We start from the raw sequence: 21032 nt of genomic DNA on the forward strand, positions 1-21032 counted from the left end.
GTCTCGTGTTCCTTCCCGGCTTCCCGTGGGTCTCCCCGCAGCCTTACCTCCCTCTCTCCTCCCCCTTCTCTTTTCACACACAGGACGCCCAGAAGCCCTCCGTCTCAGAGATGCTGCCGCTGCTGCTGTCCTTGCTGTGGGCAGGTGGGTGGGCTGCGGGGAGAGGGGTGGGCAGGGCAGGGGCTGCGGCTGACCCTCGTTTCCCCACAGGGTCCCTGGCTTGGGACAGCAGATACCGGCTGGAAGTGCAGGAGTCCGTGACGGTGCAGGAGGGCCTGTGTGTCCGCGTGCCCCGCTCCTTCTACGTTCCCTGGTACAGCTGGGACAACTCTGCCCCAGCTTTCGCCTACTGGTTCAAGGAAGGGGCCGATGTGAACCTGGATGCCCCTGTGGCCACAAACAACGCAGGACGTGAAGTTCAGGAAGAGACCCAAGGCCGATTCAACCTCCCAGGGGACCATGGAAACAACTGCTCCCTGGACATCAGAGACGCCAGGAGGAGGGATCAAGGTTCATATTTTTTTCGTGTGGAAAGAGGAACGACATTATGGACTTATAAGTGTAACAAGCTCTCCTTGCATGTGACGGGTAAGGAGTGGGGACCGGGAGAGGCCTCAGGGGAAGGACCTGGAGCCCCAGGGCAGGACTCGGATAGGACCCCCTCCTGGGAGGGGTCGGGGGGAGAGCAAGTGGGGGTTCAGAAAGAGGGGCTGGACCAAAGCCTGAAGCTTATCCCAGGGCTGCACCTCTAACCCACCTCCTGACCCCATCTCCCCCTCTTTCATCAGCTCTGAACCACACACCCCACATCCTCATTTCTGGGACGCTGGAGGCGGGCCGCCCCGGGAACCTGACCTGCTCTGTGCCCTGGGCCTGTGAGCAGGGCGCGCCCCCCATCTTCTCCTGGACGTCAGCCGCCCTCACCTCCCTGGGCCCCAAGACCCACCTGTCCTCAGTGCTCACCATCACCCCACAGCCCCAGGACAATGGCAGCAATGTCACCTGTCAGGTGAAGTTCCCCGCAAGCGGTGTGATCGTGGAGAGGACCATCCAGCTCAGCGTCACCTGTGAGCGCTGCGCCGTGATGCCCGGGGCGTGAGGGGATGGTGGCAGGTGGGCCAGGCCGGGGTGCTTGGTGCTGTTGCCTGGAGACCCGGCTGAGTAGGAGGGCCTGGAAGGACAGAAGCCCTGTCCCTCCTGAGTTTCTGTGGCTTCTGGGTGTGTGGGGGGGGTGCCTACGCTTATCTCACCCCAGTCCTCTCACTGAGGAAGGAAACACTGTCTTCCACTCCCAGGTGCTCCACGGAGCCCAGCAAGAGGTGTGTGCTCAGGGGATGCCACAGGTAAGAAGGAGCCCCCGTCCACGGGGCATTGACTGGAGTGGGGTCTCTTCCAGGTTGGCTCAGAGCTGCACTTGCAGAGCTCAAATGGTGCAGGTCGGGTGTGGTCCTGCAATTAGACACAAGAAGCCCCCATTAGGTCTCTTGCCGTATCCTCCGACTCTGGTCTTGACAAAGTGACCCACACCTCCCTCCCTGCCCATTCTAAATATGGTCTTTATCTTTCTCCAGTCACCGAAGGCCTGGCCGGGTGGGGGGGCATTTTTTAAGTAGACTTTATTTTCAGGAACTGATTTGGGTTCGTAGCAGATTCGTCAGAAGGTAAAGAGACTTCCCTCGTCCCCGCTGCACTTTCCCACACACGCACGGCCTCCCCCCAACAGCACGCCCCGCCAGAGTGTTCCTGTTACAATCGATGAATCTCCACTGACACGTCATTTTCAACCAAAGTGCATGATTGACATTAGGGTTCCCTCTTGCTGTTGTACATTTCATGGGTTTGGACAAATGTATAACGACATGTATCTGCCATTATAGTATCATACAGAAGAGTTTCGTTGTCCCAACATCTCCTTGGACCATTTTTGTGACTGTCAGCCCCTCAGCCCTCACCCTGAGCCCTCTCTGGAGCCCAGCGCTCTCCTCACTGCTGCATTCCCACTGGTCATAACACCTGGTTCCCCATCTGGACAGAGCCCCATTAGGGCTGTCTCAGCAGTGCCCACCCATCTGTTGACAGGTGATGCCCGCACGCACATCCCTTGCCCCGGGTGTTGGGTGCCACCAGGCAGGGCCAGGAGAGCTGTCTGGGCCTGACCTGGAGGTCTGAGAAGCTTCCTGCTGCCACCTCCTTCTGAGGCACAAAAGATCACCGTGGACCCTGAGGGACAGGGCCAACAGAGGCCAGGAGAGCAGATTTAGACCCCCTCCCTGGAAGGAAGGAGAGGCAAGGCCCTTCAGCCTCCCACAGTGCTCTCTGTCTCTCTGGAATGTCCACGGGGCCCAGAACCTCATGGCTATGCAGTGGCCAGGTCTGGAGGCTGCTCTCCATGTCTCTGGATCTGCCTATAGTGGATACTTCATACACGTGGAATGTTACAAAACAGTGGCCTTTTCTGTCCGGCTTCTCTCACTAAACGTTTTCAAGCATCATCCGTAGAGCGTGCATCAGTATCAATTCCTTTTTGTCTGAATAATATTCCATTGCGCGGATGCGCCAGCTTGTCTTCATCCAGGTAGCAGTGGATGGACATTTGGGTTGTTTCCACTTTTTGGCTCTTACAATGCTGCTGTGAACGTTGCTATACTTTTCCTTTTTATTTTTATTTTTTTTTGGGATCATTGATTTCAGTTTTCTCGGGCATATACCTAGGAGTGAAATTTCTGGGTCAAATGGTAGTTTCTAATTTTAAATTTCGGAGGAAATGCCAGATGTTTTCCACACTGGCAGCACCATTTTACATTCCCACCAGCAAAGTTCCAATTTCTCCAGATCCTTGTCGACATTATTTTCCTTAAAAAAAGATTGGAACCCGCTGGTGGGTGTGAAGAAATATCTCATCATGTTTTGATTTACATTTATGGAGCGAGTAATTACATCGTTCATTTTATTCATGAATGTATTGGTTATTTGCAGAATTTTTTTATTCCTTTGTCCGTTTTAAAAAATTGCACTGTTTGTCTCTTTGTTCTTGAATTGTTTTTTTGTTTGTTTGTTTTTTCTTTTTTTTTTTGCGGTACACAGGTCTCTCACTGCTGCGGCCTCTCCCGTCGCGGAGCACAGACTCCGGACGCGCAGGCCCAGAGGCCATGGCTCACGGGCCCAGCCGCTCCGCGGCACGTGGGACCCTCCCGGACCGGGGCACGAACCTGCGTCCCCTGCATTGGCAGGCGGACTCTCAACCACGGCGCCACCAGCGAAGCCCTTGTATTGTTTTCTATATGGCTTTTATATAGGCTGGATATCACACACATATCGAATCTATGATTTGCAAATATTTTCTCCCATTAAATGGGTGGGTTTTTCACTTTCTCAGTCGATTGATGAGCCGAATTTTTCATTTTCATGAAGTCCAACTTACGCATTTTTGTTTTCTGTTCAGCTGCTGGAAGGTAAGGGCATGGGGTGGGCTGATACCCCGGGCACACGGGGTTCGGCATCGGGTGGATGAGGAAAGCCTGGAAGACCAACGTCCAGAGTCCTCCTGGGAGCGGAAGGACACAGGATTGAGCAGATGATTTCATCCTTGTCCCACTTTCCTGCAGGGCAGTCGGGGCGCGTCGCACCACAGGTGATTCTGACGGCCATCTGGGAAGCGGCTGTCAAGATCCCGTTACTCTTCTTGGTCCTCATCGCCCTCCTGTGAGCACCCCTGGGAGAGGGGAGAGGGGAGGGATGGGGAGGGCAGGGCGCAGGTGGCTGCACCCTGGAACCAGCGCTGGAGGGGGCGGGGGCGGGGCCGGCAGGAGGCTGACGGGAAGGGGAGTGGGGGGGCGGGGCTTGGGGGCGGAGAGGAGTCCCCTGGGGCAGGGGCTCCTCCCCGCCCAGTGTCAGGGTTGAAGGTAGCCGCTGTGCTCTAGAGGGTCTGTGGGGCCAGACCTGCCCTCTCCCACCTCAGTCATCCCCCCGCCCCTGAACAAGGAACAGGGTGAGTGTGCGGCCCGCGGCACCCGATCTGACCAGAGTCTGGTCTCTTCTCTGGCTCAGAGTGACGTCCCGCAGGAGGAAGGCAGCCAGGCCTGCAGGGGACGTGTGAGATGCAAACGCCAGGCCTGCAGGGGGCGTGTCAGATGCAAAGCCAGGCCGGCAGGGGGCGCGTCTATTGCAAACGCCATTCCAGGTTACCCCTCTGGGTGAGTGATGTCGGCATCCTACCACCCAACATCCCACTGCACACCTGCCCCAGAATGGCCCCCAGGATTGCTCCGCTCAGCATACCCAAAGTGGAGCTGCCATCTTCCTCCCCAAACCCACTTCTCCGCTGGGTTCCCTGTCACACTGATGACAAGGTGGCCCCCATCTCTAAGGCCAGAAGGAAGGACGGGGTTTGCCCCCTTTCATCCCCGCTCCTCTTCTCCAGGATCCAATAATCACTAAGTGCTGTCCATCCTTCCTCCTAAGCACAGCTCGTCCTGATGCCCGTCTCCTTCCCATCTTGACCCCAGTCGTTCCAGCAGCCTCCTCTCTTCCCTGGGTCTCTGAACCGACCCACCTCCTGCCTCCAACTCCCTGGGAAACACAGGCCTCCGCACTGTTCGCAGAGACTGTTACCATCCACTTGCTGCACAGCAGGGACAGCTGTGTTTCCTCTCCACGGCCAGAGACCAAGGTGCACACACCACTGGCTGGAGTTGCAGCCCTGGCGGGCTCTGCCTTGCCGGACTCTCCACCCACATCCCTCCTCTCCCTGCAAGTCCCCACATCACCACACCCAGCCTGGCCAGACCTCTGTGACTCTGAGACTTTGTATGTGCAGTCCCTTCCCCTGAAACATCCTTCCCTCCCCATTCCTGCCTCTCCAAGTCCTGAGCATATCCTCAGGCTCAGGCTTAAATGTCACCGCGTGTGAGTGTGTGTGTGTGTGCGTGTGTGTGTCTCATTGTCTGGTTTTGGGTGGAAGAGTGGCATACACTTAACTATAGACTATCCGGCAAGAACTATTGAACATGTACTCTGTGCCCCCTTGTTGGAGGTTCCCAGGGCGCATCAGTGAGCACAGCATCAAACATCTCTGTCCTCGGGCTTCCCTAGTGGCGCAGTGGTTGAGATTCCGCCGGCCGATGCAGGGGACACGGGTTCGTGCTCTGCTCTGGGAAGATCCCACATGCCGCGGAGCGGCTGGGCCCGTGAGCCATGGCCGCTGAGCCTGCGCGTCCGGAACCTGTGCTCCGCAACGGGAGATGTCACAACAGTGAGAGGCCCGCGTACCGGGAAAAAAAAAAAAAAAATTCTCTGTCATGAAGCAGAGAGAATAAGCTTGTGGTTACCTGGGGGTCGGGGGGGGGGATGGATTCGGAGTTTGGGGTTAGCAGATGAAACTATTATATATAGAATGGATAAACAAGGTCTTACTGTACAGCACAGGGAACTATAGTCAATATCCTGTGATAAACCATATGGAAAAGAATATGGAAAAGCACATGTATTATATGTATATGAATAACTAAGCCACTTTGCCGGACAGCAGACATTACACACAACTTTGTAAATAACTACGTTTCAATAAAGAAATTTTTTAAAATCTCTATCATCAAGAAGCTGTCCTTCTGGATAAAAGGATAGAAACATTTTTTAAAAATAAGGAAAAATATTGAGTGTGTTTGATGGTAACATGTGTCTGGAGAAGCATCGGGCAGGGAGCGAACACGTGACATTTGGGGGCTGTTTTCTGTTGCTGAGAGTGTGCCCGAGGTGATGTTTGAGCCAAGACTTGAAAGTGGAAGAAAGCAGGTTCTGTGTTTCCGTAAGAGACAATTATCCCAAGGGCTTCCAGGCCAATGCAAGTATCCGGAAGCCTTTGAGTAGAGCAGAGAGACGATTGAACTTTCATTTGAAAAGGATCCTCACGGAAATGCAAATCCAAACTACAATGAAGTATCACCTTACACCAGGCAGAATGGCCGTGATCAAAAAGTCTACAAATAATAAATGCTGGAGAGGGTGTGAAGAAAAGGGAACCCCTCTGCACTGTGGATGGAAATGTAAACTGGTGCAGCCACTATGGAGAACAGTATGGAGGTTCCTTAAAAAACTAAAAATAGGGGCTTCCCTGGTGGCACAGTGGTTGAGAGTCCGCCTGCCGATGCAGGGGACACGGGTTCGTGCCCCGGTCTTGGAAGATCCCACATGCCGCGGAGCGGCTGGGCCCGTGAGCCATGGCCACTGGGCCTGCGCGTCCGGAGCCTGTGCTCCGCAACGGGAGAGGCCACAACAGTGAGGCGTACTGCAAAAAAAAACAGAAAAACAAAAAAAACAACTAAAAATAGAGTTAACATATGATCCAGCAATCACACTCCTGGGCATATATCTGAAGAAACCTCTAATTCAAAAAGGTACGTGCAACCCAATGTTCATAGCAGCTCTATTCACAACAGCGAAGACATGGAAGCCACCTCAGTGTCCATCCACAGAGAAATGGATAAGGATGTGAGATATATATATGAATATATATAATGGAATATTACCTAGCCATAAAAAGAATGAAATAATGCCATTTGCAGCAACATGGATGGACCTAGAGATTATCACACTAAGTGAAGTACGTCAGACAGAGATAAACATTATATAATATCACTTTCATGTGGAATCTAAAACATAATACCACTAAATTCATTTACAAAACAGAAACAGACTCACAGACATAGAAAACAAACTTATGGTTACCAAAGGGGAAAGGGAATGGGGCAGGGATAAATTAGGAGTTTGGGACTAACACATACACACTGCTGTATATAAAATCGACACTCAACAAGGACAAAGCATAGCACAGGGAACTCTACTCAATATTCTGCAATAACCTATATTGGAAAAAAATCTGAAAAGAATAGATATATGTATATGTATAACTGAATCACCTTGCTGCACAACTGAAACTAACACACCATTGTAAATCAATTCTACTCCAATACAAAATAAAAATGAAACTAAATTGAAAACTAAATAATTTGGAGGCTCGTTAAAAAAAGAAATTTCCTTTGCGCTGACATAGAACATGTGCTTCCCGTTTGTCTTACATGAAGATGCTACATGGTTTTTATTCTGAAGATGCCACTGAAAGTTTGGGAATCAGCATAGTAGAAGTTAAAAAAACATCCCATATCATATTTTTAGAAAATACCCAGTATGCTGCCGGACACTCGGCAATCTCACCACTGACGCAGCTCTAAAGCCCGACAGTGCTGCCTGTTTGGGGAGGAAGTGATGGGCCCGGGTGGGAACATCTCCTGCACAGGGACCAGGCCAGCCGTAGCCCTTCTGGTCTCCAGGTCACCAGCCCAAGATGCTCAGTGTTGGGGGAAGGAGTGAAGGCATGATTGGCGGCTGCCTTCACGTCACCCAGGAGCCCCTTCTTGTCTTCTGCCCCAGACGCTCACACAGACCCTAAAGAACCCGACATCTTGCGGGACCGACCACCCGAGGGTCTAGGTGAGGCTGGGACCCTGCAGGTCGAGACAGGAGCTGAGCGGCTCCCTGGTGTAGACAGCGGTGCTCAGATGGGAGGACCTTAGGAGGCTCACCGTGTCCTACGCCTCCGTGTCCTCAGAGGCTCTGGTGCTGGAAGGACCCACCCGAGATGGGGGGCAGGACAGGGCTCTCCTCCTTGCCTGCTCCTCTCTGGGCAGGTCTCCTGGGTCTCTGGACCGAGGGGTGTGCGTCTGCTCTGTGCAGAGGGGGGACCGAGCTCCGGCTCTGCAGTTCCTCTTCTGTGAACAGCTGGGTCTCGTGTTCCTTCCCGGCTTCCCGTGGGTCTCCCCGCAGCCTTACCTCCCTCTCTCCTCCCCCTTCTCTTTTCACACACAGGACGCCCAGAAGCCCTCCGTCTCAGAGATGCTGCCGCTGCTGCTGTCCCTGCTGTGGGCAGGTGGGTGGGCTGCGGGGAGAGGGGTGGGCAGGGCAGGGGCTGCGGCTGACCCTCGTTTCCCCGCAGGGTCCCTGGCTTGGGACAGCAGATACCGGCTGCAAGTGCAGGAGTCCGTGACGGTGCAGGAGGGCCTGTGTGTCCGCGTGCCCTGCTCCTTCTACGTTCCCTGGTACAGCTGGGACAACTCTGCCCCAGCTTTCGGCTACTGGTTCCCGGAAGGGGCCGATGTGAACCTGGATGCCCCTGTGGCCACAAACAACGCAGGACGTGAAGTTCAGGAAGAGACCCAAGGCCGATTCAACCTCCCAGGGGACCATGGAAACAACTGCTCCCTGGACATCAGAGACGCCAGGAGGAGGGATCAAGGTTCATATTTTTTTCGTGTGGAAAGAGGAACGACATTACGGACTTATAAGTCTAACAAGCTCTCCTTGCATGTGACGGGTAAGGAGTGGGGACCGGGAGAGGCCTCAGGGGAAGGACCTGGAGCCCCAGGGCAGGACTCGGATAGGACCCCCTCCTGGGAGGGGTCGGGGGGAGAGCAAGTGGGGGTTCAGAAAGAGGGGCTGGACCAAAGCCTGAAGCTTATCCCAGGGCTGCACCTCTAACCCACCTCCTGACCCCATCTCCCCCTCTCTTCATCAGCCCTGAACCACACACCCCACATCCTCATTTCTGGGACGCTGGAGGCGGGCCGCCCCGGGAACCTGACCTGCTCTGTGCCCTGGGCCTGTGAGCAGGGCGCGTCCCCCATCTTCTCCTGGACGTCAGCCGCCCTCACCTCCCTGGGCCCCAGGACCCACCTGTCCTCAGTGCTCACCATCACCCCACAGCCCCAGGACAATGGCAGCAATGTCACCTGTCAGGTGAAGTTCCCCGCAAGCGGTGTGATCGTGGAGAGGACCATCCAGCTCAGCGTCACCTGTGAGCGCTGCGCCGTGATGCCCGGGGCGTGAGGGGATGGTGGCAGGTGGGCCAGGCCGGGGTGCTTGGTGCTGTTGCCTGGAGACCCGGCTGAGTAGGAGGGCCTGGAAGGACAGAAGCCCTGTCCCTCCTGAGTTTCTGTGGCTTCTGGGTGTGTGGGGCGGGTGCCTACGCTTATCTCACCCCAGTCCTCTCACTGACGAAGGAAACACTGTCTTCCACTCCCAGGTGCTCCACGGAGCCCAGCAAGAGGAGTGTGCTCAGGGGATGCCACAGGTGAGACGGAGCCCCCATCCACGGGGCATCGACTGGAGTGGGGTCTCTTCCAGGTTGGCTCAGAGCTGCACTTTCAGAGCTCAAATGGCGCAGGTCGGGTGTGGTCCTGCAATTAGACACAAGAAGCCCCCATTAGGTCTCTTCCTGCCGTATCCTCCGACTCTGGTCTTGCCAAAGTGACCCACACCTCCCTCCCTGCCCATTCTAAATATGGTCTTTATCTTTCTCCGGTCACCGAAGGCCTTGCGGGGGGGACATTTTTTTAAGTAGACTTTATTTTCAGGAACTGATTTAGGTTCGTAGCAGATTCATCAGAAGTTAAAGAGACTTCCCTCGTCCCCGCTGCACTTTCCCACACACGCACGGCCTACCCCCAACAGCACGCCCCGCCAGAGGGTGCCTGTTACAATCGATGAATCTCCACTGACACGTCATTTTCAACCAAAGTGCATGATTGACATTAGGGTTCCCTCTTGCTGTTGTACATTTCATGGGTTTGGACAAATGTATAATGACATGTATCTGCCATTATAGTATCATACAGAAGAGTTTCGTTGTCCCAACATCTCTTTGGGCCATTTTTGTGACTGTCAGCCCCTCAGCCCTCACCCTGAGCCCTCTCTGGAGCCCAGCGCTCCCCTCACTGCTGTATTCCCACTGGTCATAACACCTGGTCCCCCATCTGGACAGAGCCCCATTAGGGCTGTCTCAGCAGTGCCCACCAATCTGTTGACAGGTGATGCCCGGTCACACATCCCTTGCCCTGGGTGTTGGGGTGCCACCAGGCAGGGCCAGGAGAGCTGTCTGGGCCTGACCTGGAGGTCTGAGAAGCTTCCTGCTTCTACCTCCTTCTGAAGGCACAAAAGATCACCGTGGGCCCTGAGTGACAGGGCCAACAGAGGCCAGGAAAGCAGATTTAGACCCCCTCCCTGGAAGGAAGGAGAGACAAGGCCCTTCAGCAGCCCACAGTGCTCTCTGTCTGTCTGTCTCTCTGGAATGTCCACGGGGCCCAGAACCTCATGGCTCTGCTGTGGCCAGGTCTGGAGTCTTTTGCAGAGAGACCCTGGATGGAGAAATAGCTGACTCCACGAAGAGCTGAAGTTTGTTGGGAGTATGTGGGCTGGAGAGGAGGTGGGCATAGACTGTGCCCTTCTGGAGAAGGCTCAGGTCCTACAAATGGTGGGGGAACCTAGGGGCTGAACCCTCGGTGGGAAGGGGGGGCACCCCTCTCTACCTGCTACGGAGAGGAGGAGACCTATGCCTGCTCCTCAGGATTGGAATTCTCCCCAAGTCTCTCTTGTCTGCAGGAAACTCGGGGGCCAGGGCAGGAGTGATTGAGGGGGCCCTTGGGGGAGCTGGTGTCACCACGCTGCTTGTTCTCTGCCTGTGCCTCATCTTCTTCACGTGAGTTGGGCTGGCTGTGGGCCAGGGGAGGATAAGAGGGGCCTGGAGGGGTTGTAGGACCCAGAGCAAGGGCGGGGCGGTGCAGGGGTAGTGAAGATCGAGCTCGTAGACACCTGGCCAGGCTTGAGCGTGTTCCCAGCCCTGGTCCCGATCCAGAAGCCGGGAGGGAGAAGGGACCTTGTCACAGTCTTGTTGTAAAGGCTTCTGGGCTCCCTCTACCCTTTTAATCTTTACTTTTTATTGGAGTAGAGTTGATTTACAATGTTGTGTTAGTTTCTGGTGTACAGCAAATTGAATAAGTTATGCATACGCATATATCCACTCTTTTTTAGATTCTATTCCCATATGTCATTACAAAGTACTGAGTAGAGTTCCCTGTGCTATATAGTAGGTCCTTATTAGTCATCTGCTTTATATATAGCAGTGTGCATATGTCAATCCCAATCTCCCAGTTTATCCCACCGCTTTTCCCCCTTGGTATCCATAAGTTTGTTTTCTGCGTCTGTGACTCTATTTCTGTTTTGTAAATAAGTCCATTTGTACCGTTTTTTTAGATTCCACATATTAGCCATATCATATGACATTTGTCTTTCTCTGTCTGGCTTACTTCACTCAGTATGACAATCTCTAGGTCCACCCATGTCCCAGAAAATGGCATTATTTTGTTCTTTTTCATGGCTGAGTAATATTCCATTGTATATATGTGCCACATCTTCTTTATCCATTCCTCTGTTGATGGACATTTAGGTTGCTTCCACGTCCAGGCTATTGTAAATGTGCTGCTATGAACGTTGGGGTGCATGTGTCTTTTCGAATTATGGTTTTTTCTGAATATGTTGGGCTCACCCTACTCTTGACCTGCCTTAGTCACTCACTCCAGCCTCAAAAGAGATACCCTGTGTCACAGACCCTCGTGTCTCCCAACAGAGTGAAGACCTACAGGAAGAGAGCAGCCAGGACTGCAGTGGGTATGGAGGACATCCACCCTGTCATAGGACCAACTTCCCTGGTGAGTGACACGGGCATCCCGGCAATGCAGCCTGCCCTGCAGATCTCCCGGGGCGGCCCACAGCCATGCTCCATTCAGCATGACCAGAATTGAGCTCTTCCCCTTCCTGCTTCTTTGAAAATGTAGGATTTATTATTATTCCTCTGTGTGAGGCCAACAGATCAGGAGACGATTGCCACAAAAAAGACAGGTAGCACAGTTCCCAAGAGGAGGGGCCGTGCCACACCCTGCAGGGCCATGAGGGGCAGCACAAGGGTCTGTCAAGAGGCAGAGGGAGTGAGGAGGCAACCTGGGCAAGAGATTTTGTGGTTTACGTGGGAAGGAACAGGCAGGGTAAGCAGACTGAGGACTGTCTAGTTGAATGATTTCAGAATGCTCTGGGGTGTAGGGGTTGTCTGTAGTTTTCTGGTACCTGGCCCCGGGGCGATGAGAGCAGGATAATGGTCCAGAGAGTAAGAGTTTGATAAAGGATGTGGTTTGGGCTGATCGATTTGCAATATGAAGGGCAGGCTTGCAGGCAGATCCCTTAGAATCTCTAGAACTTGACTAGCACTGGCAGGGGCAATCCCTCGAGGGTTAACAAAGCCCCGGTGGTCAAAACATCAGAAGCACATGGTGAATACATCCCTAAACATACTTCTGCTGGGTTCTCCAATTCATCAGTGGTACTCTTGTTCCTGACTCCCAACCAGCAATCTATCCCTTTCCCCCATCACCTCTTCCTGCACTGATACACTGCAAAGCATGTCTGTGTTTCTTCTAAATACAGCTTGATACAAACACTGCCTTTGAGCTGAGCTCCCCACTTAGCACTTATCCTGCTGAAGCCTCCTCACCTTCCCCCAAACATCTGCATTACCTGCACCTGCATGACCTGCATCTGCATTGCCTGCACCTGCATTACCTGCACCTGCGTTGTCTGCATCTGTATTACCTGCATCTGCATAACCTGCATCTGTATTACCTGCACCTGCATTACCTGCACCTGCATTGCCTGCATCTGTATTAGACAGTCGTCCCATCCTGCCCAAGTCTGAAATGCACTGTTTCTCCACACTGCCAAACAACTTGATTGACATTTAGGGCAGGAAAACCAGAGACAGCTTTAACGCTGCACTTCTTCCAAACAGGCTTACTCAAGCAAAGTAAGTTTTTTGCCCCTCAGAATCATTGCCCATCTGCCCCCTTCTCCTCCCATGTCCGTATCAACCAGCCCTACTCATGCTCATCATCTGATCCCTGACTTTCATTTATTTCTTGACCTATGGCTAATGTGGCCATCACTGACGTTTTTGAGCAAATCCATAACGCATGCATTCACTTATTCCTTCAGCAACTATCTCCCACTTGTTGATTGTTCTGAGCACTTGGGTAATCTCTGTATTTTTACAGAGACAGTGGAAAATGTCCCTTGCTGTCAAGGACTTACATTTATTGAGGGGAGTGGGCGGTTGTGGTGAAAGCAATGGACAGGTGAGTAGTGAAAGTATACGGGAAATGAGAGCTATGGAGGGAGACGCCATGGGAGGGGCAGTTCTGGGGGTGGGAGGCTTTGAGAAAACCCCTGCAGGAAGTGAAGGAACACAGTGGGAGCCTGAAAGAGAGTCGTTGAAGGGCTCTAGACAGAGGGAGCCGCAAGTGCTGGGCTCAGAGGTTGGGACAAGCTGATGCATTGGAGAGACGCATCGCTTAATCATGACGAAGCCGCCATAAAAATCCCAATAGTGTGGGGCACAGGGAGCTTCTGGCTGGTGCACAAGTGGAGGTGCTGGGAGAGTGACGTGTCTTGAGAGGGGATGGAAACCCTGCACCCCTTCCCACATACCTTGCCCTGTGTATTTCTTCATCGGACTTTTCATGCCTTCCTAAGGTATATCCTTTTATAATAAACTAGTAATCTACTAAGTAAACGGTTTTCCTGAGTTTTGTGAGCCACTCCAGCAAATTAATCAACCCTGAGGAGGAGGCCATAGGAACCTCTGATTTATAGCCAGTTGGTCAGAAGCACAGGTGACAACCTGGACTTGTGATTGACACCTGAAGTTGGGGGGAGGCAGTCTCATGGGACTGAGCCCTTAACCTGTGGGATCTGACACTCTCTCCAGGCAGATAGTATCAGAACTGAGTTACATTGTAGGACACCCAGCTGGTGTGGGAGAATTCCTTGGTGTGGGGGTACAAAGAACCCACGCATCTGGTGACAGAAGTGTTGTGAGTGTCATAACAGTGCGAGAGTAAAGGAGAGACACACAGGAGAAGTGAGTTTCCATAAACACCCTCCTGTTTACGGAAAACCTCAGGAAACCTCAGAGGGCCAGGAGTTGAGTTTGTGATCAATAGATGTGTGAGCTTGGGAAGAACCTACCCTCTCTGAGACTTCGTTTCTCTCCCTGTAACGTAGTAATATTTCCTCCATAGGTCTGTGTGGGTGCTCAGTAGAACTGGGAAACAATCTATAGCGTTATATTTGTTGGATGACTGAATAAATGGAACCTTCAGAAACGTTTGGTAGCAGAATGGAAGAATGAATAGATGCTCTGTCCCAGAGTCAAATTCACTTCCTGGACCCTCTCTCCCTTCTCCCCCCGAAACTACCTTGATCTGACCCCTTCCTTTGCTCTCCATCCAGGATCACCGGCAAGAGTCTAAGTTAGAGGATCCTCCTGACCCCACAAGCTCGGCAGGGGCCACCCCCACCTCGGGGATGGAGGAAGAGCTGCATTACGCCTCCCTCAGCTTCCATGGGATGCGTCATCCTCAGGAGAGCCCCCACTCAGAATACACGGAGATCAGGACCAAGTGAGGGACCGCACGCGGCATCAGCCTCAGGCAGGACGTCCATTTCCTCTACGGGAAGGGGGACCCACAGGCTAATCCTTAGAGACTTAACATCCCCGTAGGTGATGGGTTTATGAACTGCTGTTAGTGACTTTCCTGCTCTATTGGAACTATCTTAGGCTTTGCATTCAGAGACACCTGGCATCAAGTCCACGCTTTTTCATTCATTAAGAGTACGATATCATGCGAGGCACCTAACCCCTCCATGTCTTGGTTTTCTGCTTTGGTGAAATGGATGCGAGAGGTCCAGCATCACAAGGTTGTTGTGAGGATTAAACGAAAGTACCAAATATGCAACAGAAGTCTTCATGCATTGTGACCTTTGTCCACTGGAAAAAAAGCTCACAATCTAAAAGTTGCACGTTATGTTTTATTTGGGGACCTTACTGAGGACTATAGCCTGGGAGAGAGCCTCTCCCATAGCTCTGAGGAGCTGCTCCAAAGAGGTCAGGGAGGAGCCAGGATATAAAGGTGTTTTTGCTGAAAAGAAACAAACAAACATGTAGTCGAACATCAAAAGATGTCCAACCACAAACATCAGACGATCAGAGTAATGACTTTGGAGCTTTAGAGCTTTTCTGTGTATGGGAAGATGCATGAGTCTGAGCTGATTGGAAATTATTCCTTAGATATGCGCCTTAACACTCTAGGGCCAGGATCCCCTCAGGGCACACCTTCGGGGGAGACCGCAGTGGTTGATTGTTTAATGGCGGACAACATCCTTTGTTTACTGAAACCGCAGGCAACATTTTGTTTGTTTGTTTGCACATTTCACCCAGAGGCTGGGTATGTCCTGTCCCGGGCACCACATCGGCTACATGTCAGTCTCACTGTCTACTCAAAACCCTCCCATGGATCCCTTCCTTGACTGGACCTCCAGCACCATCTCTTGCCATTCCTGAATCTTCCCTTTCCACCCTCCCTGTCTTCTACTAGTCCTGCTATAGCCAAAATCAAGTAATAACATTTAGAGAATTTCCTAAATCTTAGAGCTGACCATAGCCAAAATACCGCTCTCTCCTCAAGCCCAAAGAATAATTTACAAGCTTCTCAACCTGACGTTTTAGGTCAGGGGTCAGGAGACCTTTCTGCTAAAGGGCCAGATAGTAAGTATTTAGGCTTTTCAAGCCATAGGGTCTCCGTTGCAACTATTCAACTGTAGTGCAAAAGCAACCGTGGACAATTTGCAAACGAATTAATGTGGCTGGGTGCCAACAAAATTTTATTCACAAAAACAGGCAGCCCCAGGGTTGTAGTTTTCTGACCTCTGTTCTAGGTTATTCTTAGTCTCACCCAATCTGCTTCTCCATCACCGTACCCCAAACCACCTATCCCTCAAGCCATTCTCTAAGAACCCATTCTGATGCATCCCTCACTGTCTCTGAGCACCTGCATCTCTCCTTCCAGGAAGACCCAGCCCCATGAAGTCATCTGGCTAACACCTTCTTAGCCTTCAAAGTGAGTTCAAAATTATAGTCTGGGTTGAGAAGGTAGAGGGAAGCGAGAGCTTGGAAACGTCCTCCTACAAAGCCTAACACTCTAATTTTACTGCAAATCAGTTGAAACAAAAACAGCCCCAAACATACCAGCAGCACCAAAACCATGGCAGGGACAATGCATGACGCCCCAGTTTCTAAAGTGACACTTGAACAGATGAAAGATTCTGGTGTGGTGTAAGAAAAGGCCTGGTGCCTCCACCCAGAAAGCACAGTTAGGTCAGACTTCCGTTTATGATAACGTCAGCCTGCGTGATGCGACTCCACACATCAAAGGTCGATGGTTAGCCTTCCAACCCAGGCAAGACGACGCTGGCCCATTGTTCCCTGCTTCTCCCTCTGTTCACAACGATAAGCCCTGCGCATGGTGCAAGACACAACCAAAGGAGAATTCTGGAAAGTGCTAAGAAGAAGGCAGGTTGCCTTAGGACCCCAGGACTGGAGAAACGACGCAGAGTCAGGGCATCCCAGTTCCTACAGCCAAACGGGGATGAGCACTCGCACCCGCCGTTTCCCAAACCCTGACTGAGAAACAGTCAAGGGCTATCATCATGGTGTCAGGAACGCGCTCCCCTGCCCCATCATCCGCGTGATGTCCTCCCGCCTCCTTGGGGCTCCCGCAGCCCCGTCCTCCCCGCGCGTCAGCCCAGGCCACGCCCCACTGTGATGGTGTCTCCATCCCCCTTCCTGACCCTGGCTGGCTCTGCTCCAGTGGTGGCCTCGCCTTAGCGCAACCCCACAGGACACTCTGCTCAACAGACGGGAGACAGGCACCCAGGGCGCAGCAGCGGCCACCAGCTCAGCCAGTGGAGGGACCTGCCCGAACAGCGGCCTGTTCAGCACGTCCTGGCCTGGGGAGGGGAGCGGAAGTGTGGCCAGAGTGAAGTAAGAGCGAGTAGAGATCAGAGCCGGTGCTCGGAGTGAGGCAGGAGATAGATGGGCTCCGGGCTAGACATTTACAACTGGCCTCTTGTTCACACTTCCTGGGGTGAGAAGAAGATGGGCTCCAGGCCGGACATTCATTCCCAGCCCCCTGTTTACACTTCCTGAAGCAAGAGACAAAGGGGCTCCAGGACTCCATATTTATGACCGGACTCCTGTCTATCTTTCGAGATCTGCACCTCGATATGAAAACCAGCGACAGAAATAATAGAGTAAATAACCAGACATTGGACATTTTTATGGCAGGAACAGAGTGGGACAAACCCTGTTAAAAGATCACGAGGCCATGCATTTCGCACCCTTGGGGCAAGGGAGACATTGCACATGCGCAGAGAGGCTCCTTGGGGTCAAAAAGGAGGGGGCGCCACCCCATAACTTGTGAGGCTAAGGCCGTCCCATAGGCCTCTGGGCTGGAATCCATCTTGCAAAAAAGCTGCGCACGCATGCTGTTGAGGGTCCTAGGGCAGGTCAGGTGTGGAAAAAGAAACCAGATAATTGGCCAAAGGGAAACAAAGACCCGGAAGAACTGCCCTATATGAATGACGTAACCGCCTTTTTATGGCGCTCTTCCTCATTGGGGGGACGCCCACACCCTTTCCCTGCGGGTGTGCGTCTCAGCCCTGCTTCTATCTTAACTAAGCAAACTGTGTCTCTGTGTGCTCTCCCCCTTGTTGTGCTGTGTCTCTAATAATAAGCTTTGTACCTGGTTTTCCAGTTTTGCGTCCGTGAGAGATGCATTTTTCACTGGGGGCAAGGGCCAGGGGGTGTGGTGGCTGGGATTCCTGGTTTTCATCCAGGCTCCCCAGGTTCAATTCCTGGGCAGGGAATTAAGATCTCGCTTCACGCCACCACTCCCTGCCGCCACTCTGAGACCAGGAGGAGAAGCCGAGGTGTCCTCGGGTTACCACCTCTTTCATTCCCTTTTCTCCTCCTGTCCTTGGAGTGGCCCCATCCTGCAGGCTGACCACTGGCCACTGTGTGGGCTGCGTCAATTGGGGCTGCTGTAGGCTGCTCTGAGCCCTCCACTTGTAGGAACACGTCGAATCTGCGGGGTGACCCCGTGGGTTCACCTGCTAGGGCTGCCGTAAGGAAGTACGGCCGACTGGGCGGCTTGAGCAACAGAAATTCATTTTCTCACAGATCAGGAGGCTGGAAGTCTGAGATCAAAGTGTCAGCAGGGCTGGCTTCTTAGTATTATTATCTTAAATTTTTAATTGAAGTATAGTTGCTTTACGATGTTGTGCTAATTTCTGCTGTACAGCCAAGTGATTCAGTCACACCTATATAGACATCCTTCCGAGGCCTCTCTCCTTGGCTTGTAGATGGCCGTCTTCTCCCTGTATCTTCACGTGGTCTTCCCTCAGTATGCGTCTGTGTCCTAATCTCTCTTTCTTACGAGGACACGAGTCCTATTAGATTAAGGCCCAGCCCAATGACCTGACTTTATCTTAATTACCTCTTTAAAGGCCTTGTCTCCAAATGCAGTCACACTTAGAGGTACTGGGGGTTAGGACGTGCACATAGGAATCTGGAGGGTGACACAATTCAGCTTCCAACACCGTGCGAGCATAGGCACACCTCTGCACAGAGTGGTTAAGCGCCTCCCCAAGGTGGCACAGCAAGGATTAGGGAAACAAGCGCAAGCCTAGAGCCATCTGCTGCAGAGCCCGTGCCCCTGAGCCCCGCATGAAAGCCCTCAGGGGAGGAAGCCCCAGGGAAGCGCTGACCACCACTGAGGGTGGGACTCAGAGTGACCCCTGAGGGATGGGCAGGGCCAGACACCTGACCTGCAAGACAGCCACAGAAGAGTCTGCAGAAAACGCCCGCCTCTGTCCTTGTGTCAGATGCTCCCACAGCGAGGGTTGAACATTGTGATCCTTCCATGTGACAGATGAGGAAACTGAGGCTTGGAAGGGAGAAGGGCAGGGCCCACCTACCTCCAAACACTGGCATCCCCCCAGGGTCACGCTGGCTGCCATCTTGCTCCCAATGCCCGGCTCCCAAGCCTGGCATGTGCAGCGAGGCCTGGGGCAGGGGCTGCGAGCAGGTCAGGAAGCCTCAGGACCCCCTGTGGGATCATGTCCTGGTGGCCACCCTCCTGGATCCTGGTCTCATCCTCTCTGTCCATGTGTACCTGGGAACTCGCCTTCTGGCTGCATGGAGCGATGGGGTTTCCTCCAAGCCTCTATCTGGGCTGCCCCTATCTCACACTGTATCAGCAGGAGCTGGGGCGCTGGAGAAGTTCTCAAGGGTGGAGACAACGTCTGCCGCATTCTTGCCTTGTGCTCCACTCCCCTGACAGGAGAGGTGCCCCTGTGCCGTTGTCGTGTTCATTTTGTTCCCAAGTCCAAGCTTGCCCTGCTCGCCTCACAACGGGCGCGGGAATCGGAGATGAGGTGCTGAGGGAAGGAATGACACCTTTATTCGGAAAGCTGGCAGACCTAGAAGACGGCAGACTAGTGTCTCTGAAGAACCTTTTGACTGGGGTTTGGATGCCAATTTCTTTTACAGCACAGAGAGGGAGAGGAGATGAGGAAGTAAAGTGAAAAGGCCACAAGCTTTGCAAACGTCTCCTGGAATGGCCAGCCTCGGGGAGGGAATGCGTTCATTTCTTCTTCCTTGCAGCCATCCACGGGTGGAACAGCGTCCAGATGCTTCCCTGAACGAAGCCACTTTGTTGTAACCTTCAGGCAGAGGGGCAGGGCTCCCCGAGGCAGGCCATTATGTAGAGACAGTATCCTTTTAATGAACAAAAGCAGTGGAAAGCAAAGGTTAAAGTAGAAGAAACAGATCCAACACGGAGTCAGGATTGACTCTTCCCTGTTACAATTTCAGTAACTAATCACCACCTCTTTCGCTCTGGCGGGACCCATCCCCGTCTTTCATGCATGGAGCCTTCCCGGCTGCCCCTCCTGCATCTCACACCTGACGGGGACTGACCGGCCTGATTTCCTGCGGACAGAGGTGTGGGAGGGGCAGGCTGTAGACAGGGATCCGGGAGACGCCTTTGGGCTGCATTGGCTGCTCGTGACCCTCACCAGGGCCTCACATGGAAAGTAGAAGTGGTGACTCTCCAAGGTCCACGCAGCTCCGGCAGCATGTGGGTGCGGAGTTCCTCTTTTGTGGTCGGTTACCTTCTGACCTCAGCTCTGGGCTTCCTGTGGGGGCTTCCTCTCAATCCTGTGACACAAAGGCCCCATCACTCTTACCCCAAAGATGCTGCTATTGCCACCACCGCCGCTGCTGCTGTCCCTGCTGTGGGCATGTGGGTGGGCTGCGGGGAGACGGGTGGGCAGGGCAGGGGCTGCAGCCGATCGTTGTTCCTCCGCAGGGTCCCTGGCTTGGGACAGCGAATACCGGCTGGAAGTGCAGGAGTCCGTGACGGTGCAGGAGGGCCTGTGTGTCCACGTGCCCTGCTGCTTCTACTATCCCTGGGACAAGTGGGACAAGTCTGTCCCAGCTTTCGGCTACTGGTTCCAGGAAGGGGCCAGAATCGACCAGGATCGTCCAGTGGCCACAAACAAACCAGGTAGTGCGGTGCTGACGAACACCCAGGGCCGATTCCACCTCCTTGGAGACCCCCGGACCTACAACTGCTCCCTGGACATCAGAGATGCACGGCAGGGAGACACGGGGACATACTTCTTTAGGGTGGAGAGAGGGCCTTTTGTGAAATATAGTTATTTAGAGAACAAGCTCCACCTGCATGTAACAGGTAAGGATGGTGTCAAGGAGAGGACGCAGACACAGGGGCCCTGAGGGCCCCCAGGGCAGGGCTGGGAGGGGACCCCCTGTCTTCTCATCCTGGGAGGGGCCCAAGGGACCTAGGAGGACAGGCCGCTGCAGCTGACCTGGGGCAGAGACAGCTCTGAGGGGCACACTCGGGCTCCCCCCCCACAGGGCCTGGGTCTGTTTCTCTCTCCTCTTCAGCTCTGACACAGACACCCGACATCCACGTCCAGGGGACCTTAGTATCTGGCTTCCCCAGGAATATCACCTGTGCAGTGCCATGGGCCTGTGAGAGGGGGACACCCCACACTTTCTCCTGGACTGGGGTTGCCCTCCCTTCCCTGCACCCCAAGGGCCCCCACTCCTCGGTGCTCACCCTCACCCTGGGGCCCCAGGACCATGGCACCAACCTCACCTGTCGAGTGAACTTCCCCGGAGCTGGCGTGAGCGCAGACAGAACCATCAGGCTCAACGTGTCCTGTGAGTGCGGGGC

At 53.4% G+C, this 21032-nt stretch overlaps 1 protein-coding gene across 1 annotated transcript in view; it reads left to right on the top strand.

Annotated features, from left to right (window-relative positions):
• Positions 1-110: 110 nt before the first annotated feature.
• The window catches only part of LOC309976361 (sialic acid-binding Ig-like lectin 5), a gene marked incomplete at its 5' end in the record, with an annotated part of 30764 nt that continues 9842 nt past the window's right edge, over positions 111-21032 (top strand). The window contains 10 exons of the mRNA XM_082861934.1: positions 111-144; positions 211-588; positions 789-1067; positions 1296-1343; positions 10429-10525; positions 11453-11534; positions 14164-14333; positions 18772-18857; positions 20142-20525; positions 20741-21019. Of these exons, the coding sequence (XP_082718060.1) occupies positions 111-144; positions 211-588; positions 789-1067; positions 1296-1343; positions 10429-10525; positions 11453-11534; positions 14164-14333; positions 18772-18857; positions 20142-20525; positions 20741-21019 (1837 nt within the window). The remainder of the gene's footprint in view (positions 145-210; positions 589-788; positions 1068-1295; positions 1344-10428; positions 10526-11452; positions 11535-14163; positions 14334-18771; positions 18858-20141; positions 20526-20740; positions 21020-21032) is intronic.

This window comes from Leucopleurus acutus (assembly GCF_964270905.1).
Source record: "Leucopleurus acutus genome assembly, chromosome: 20".
Lineage (NCBI taxonomy): Eukaryota > Metazoa > Chordata > Mammalia > Artiodactyla > Delphinidae > Leucopleurus > Leucopleurus acutus.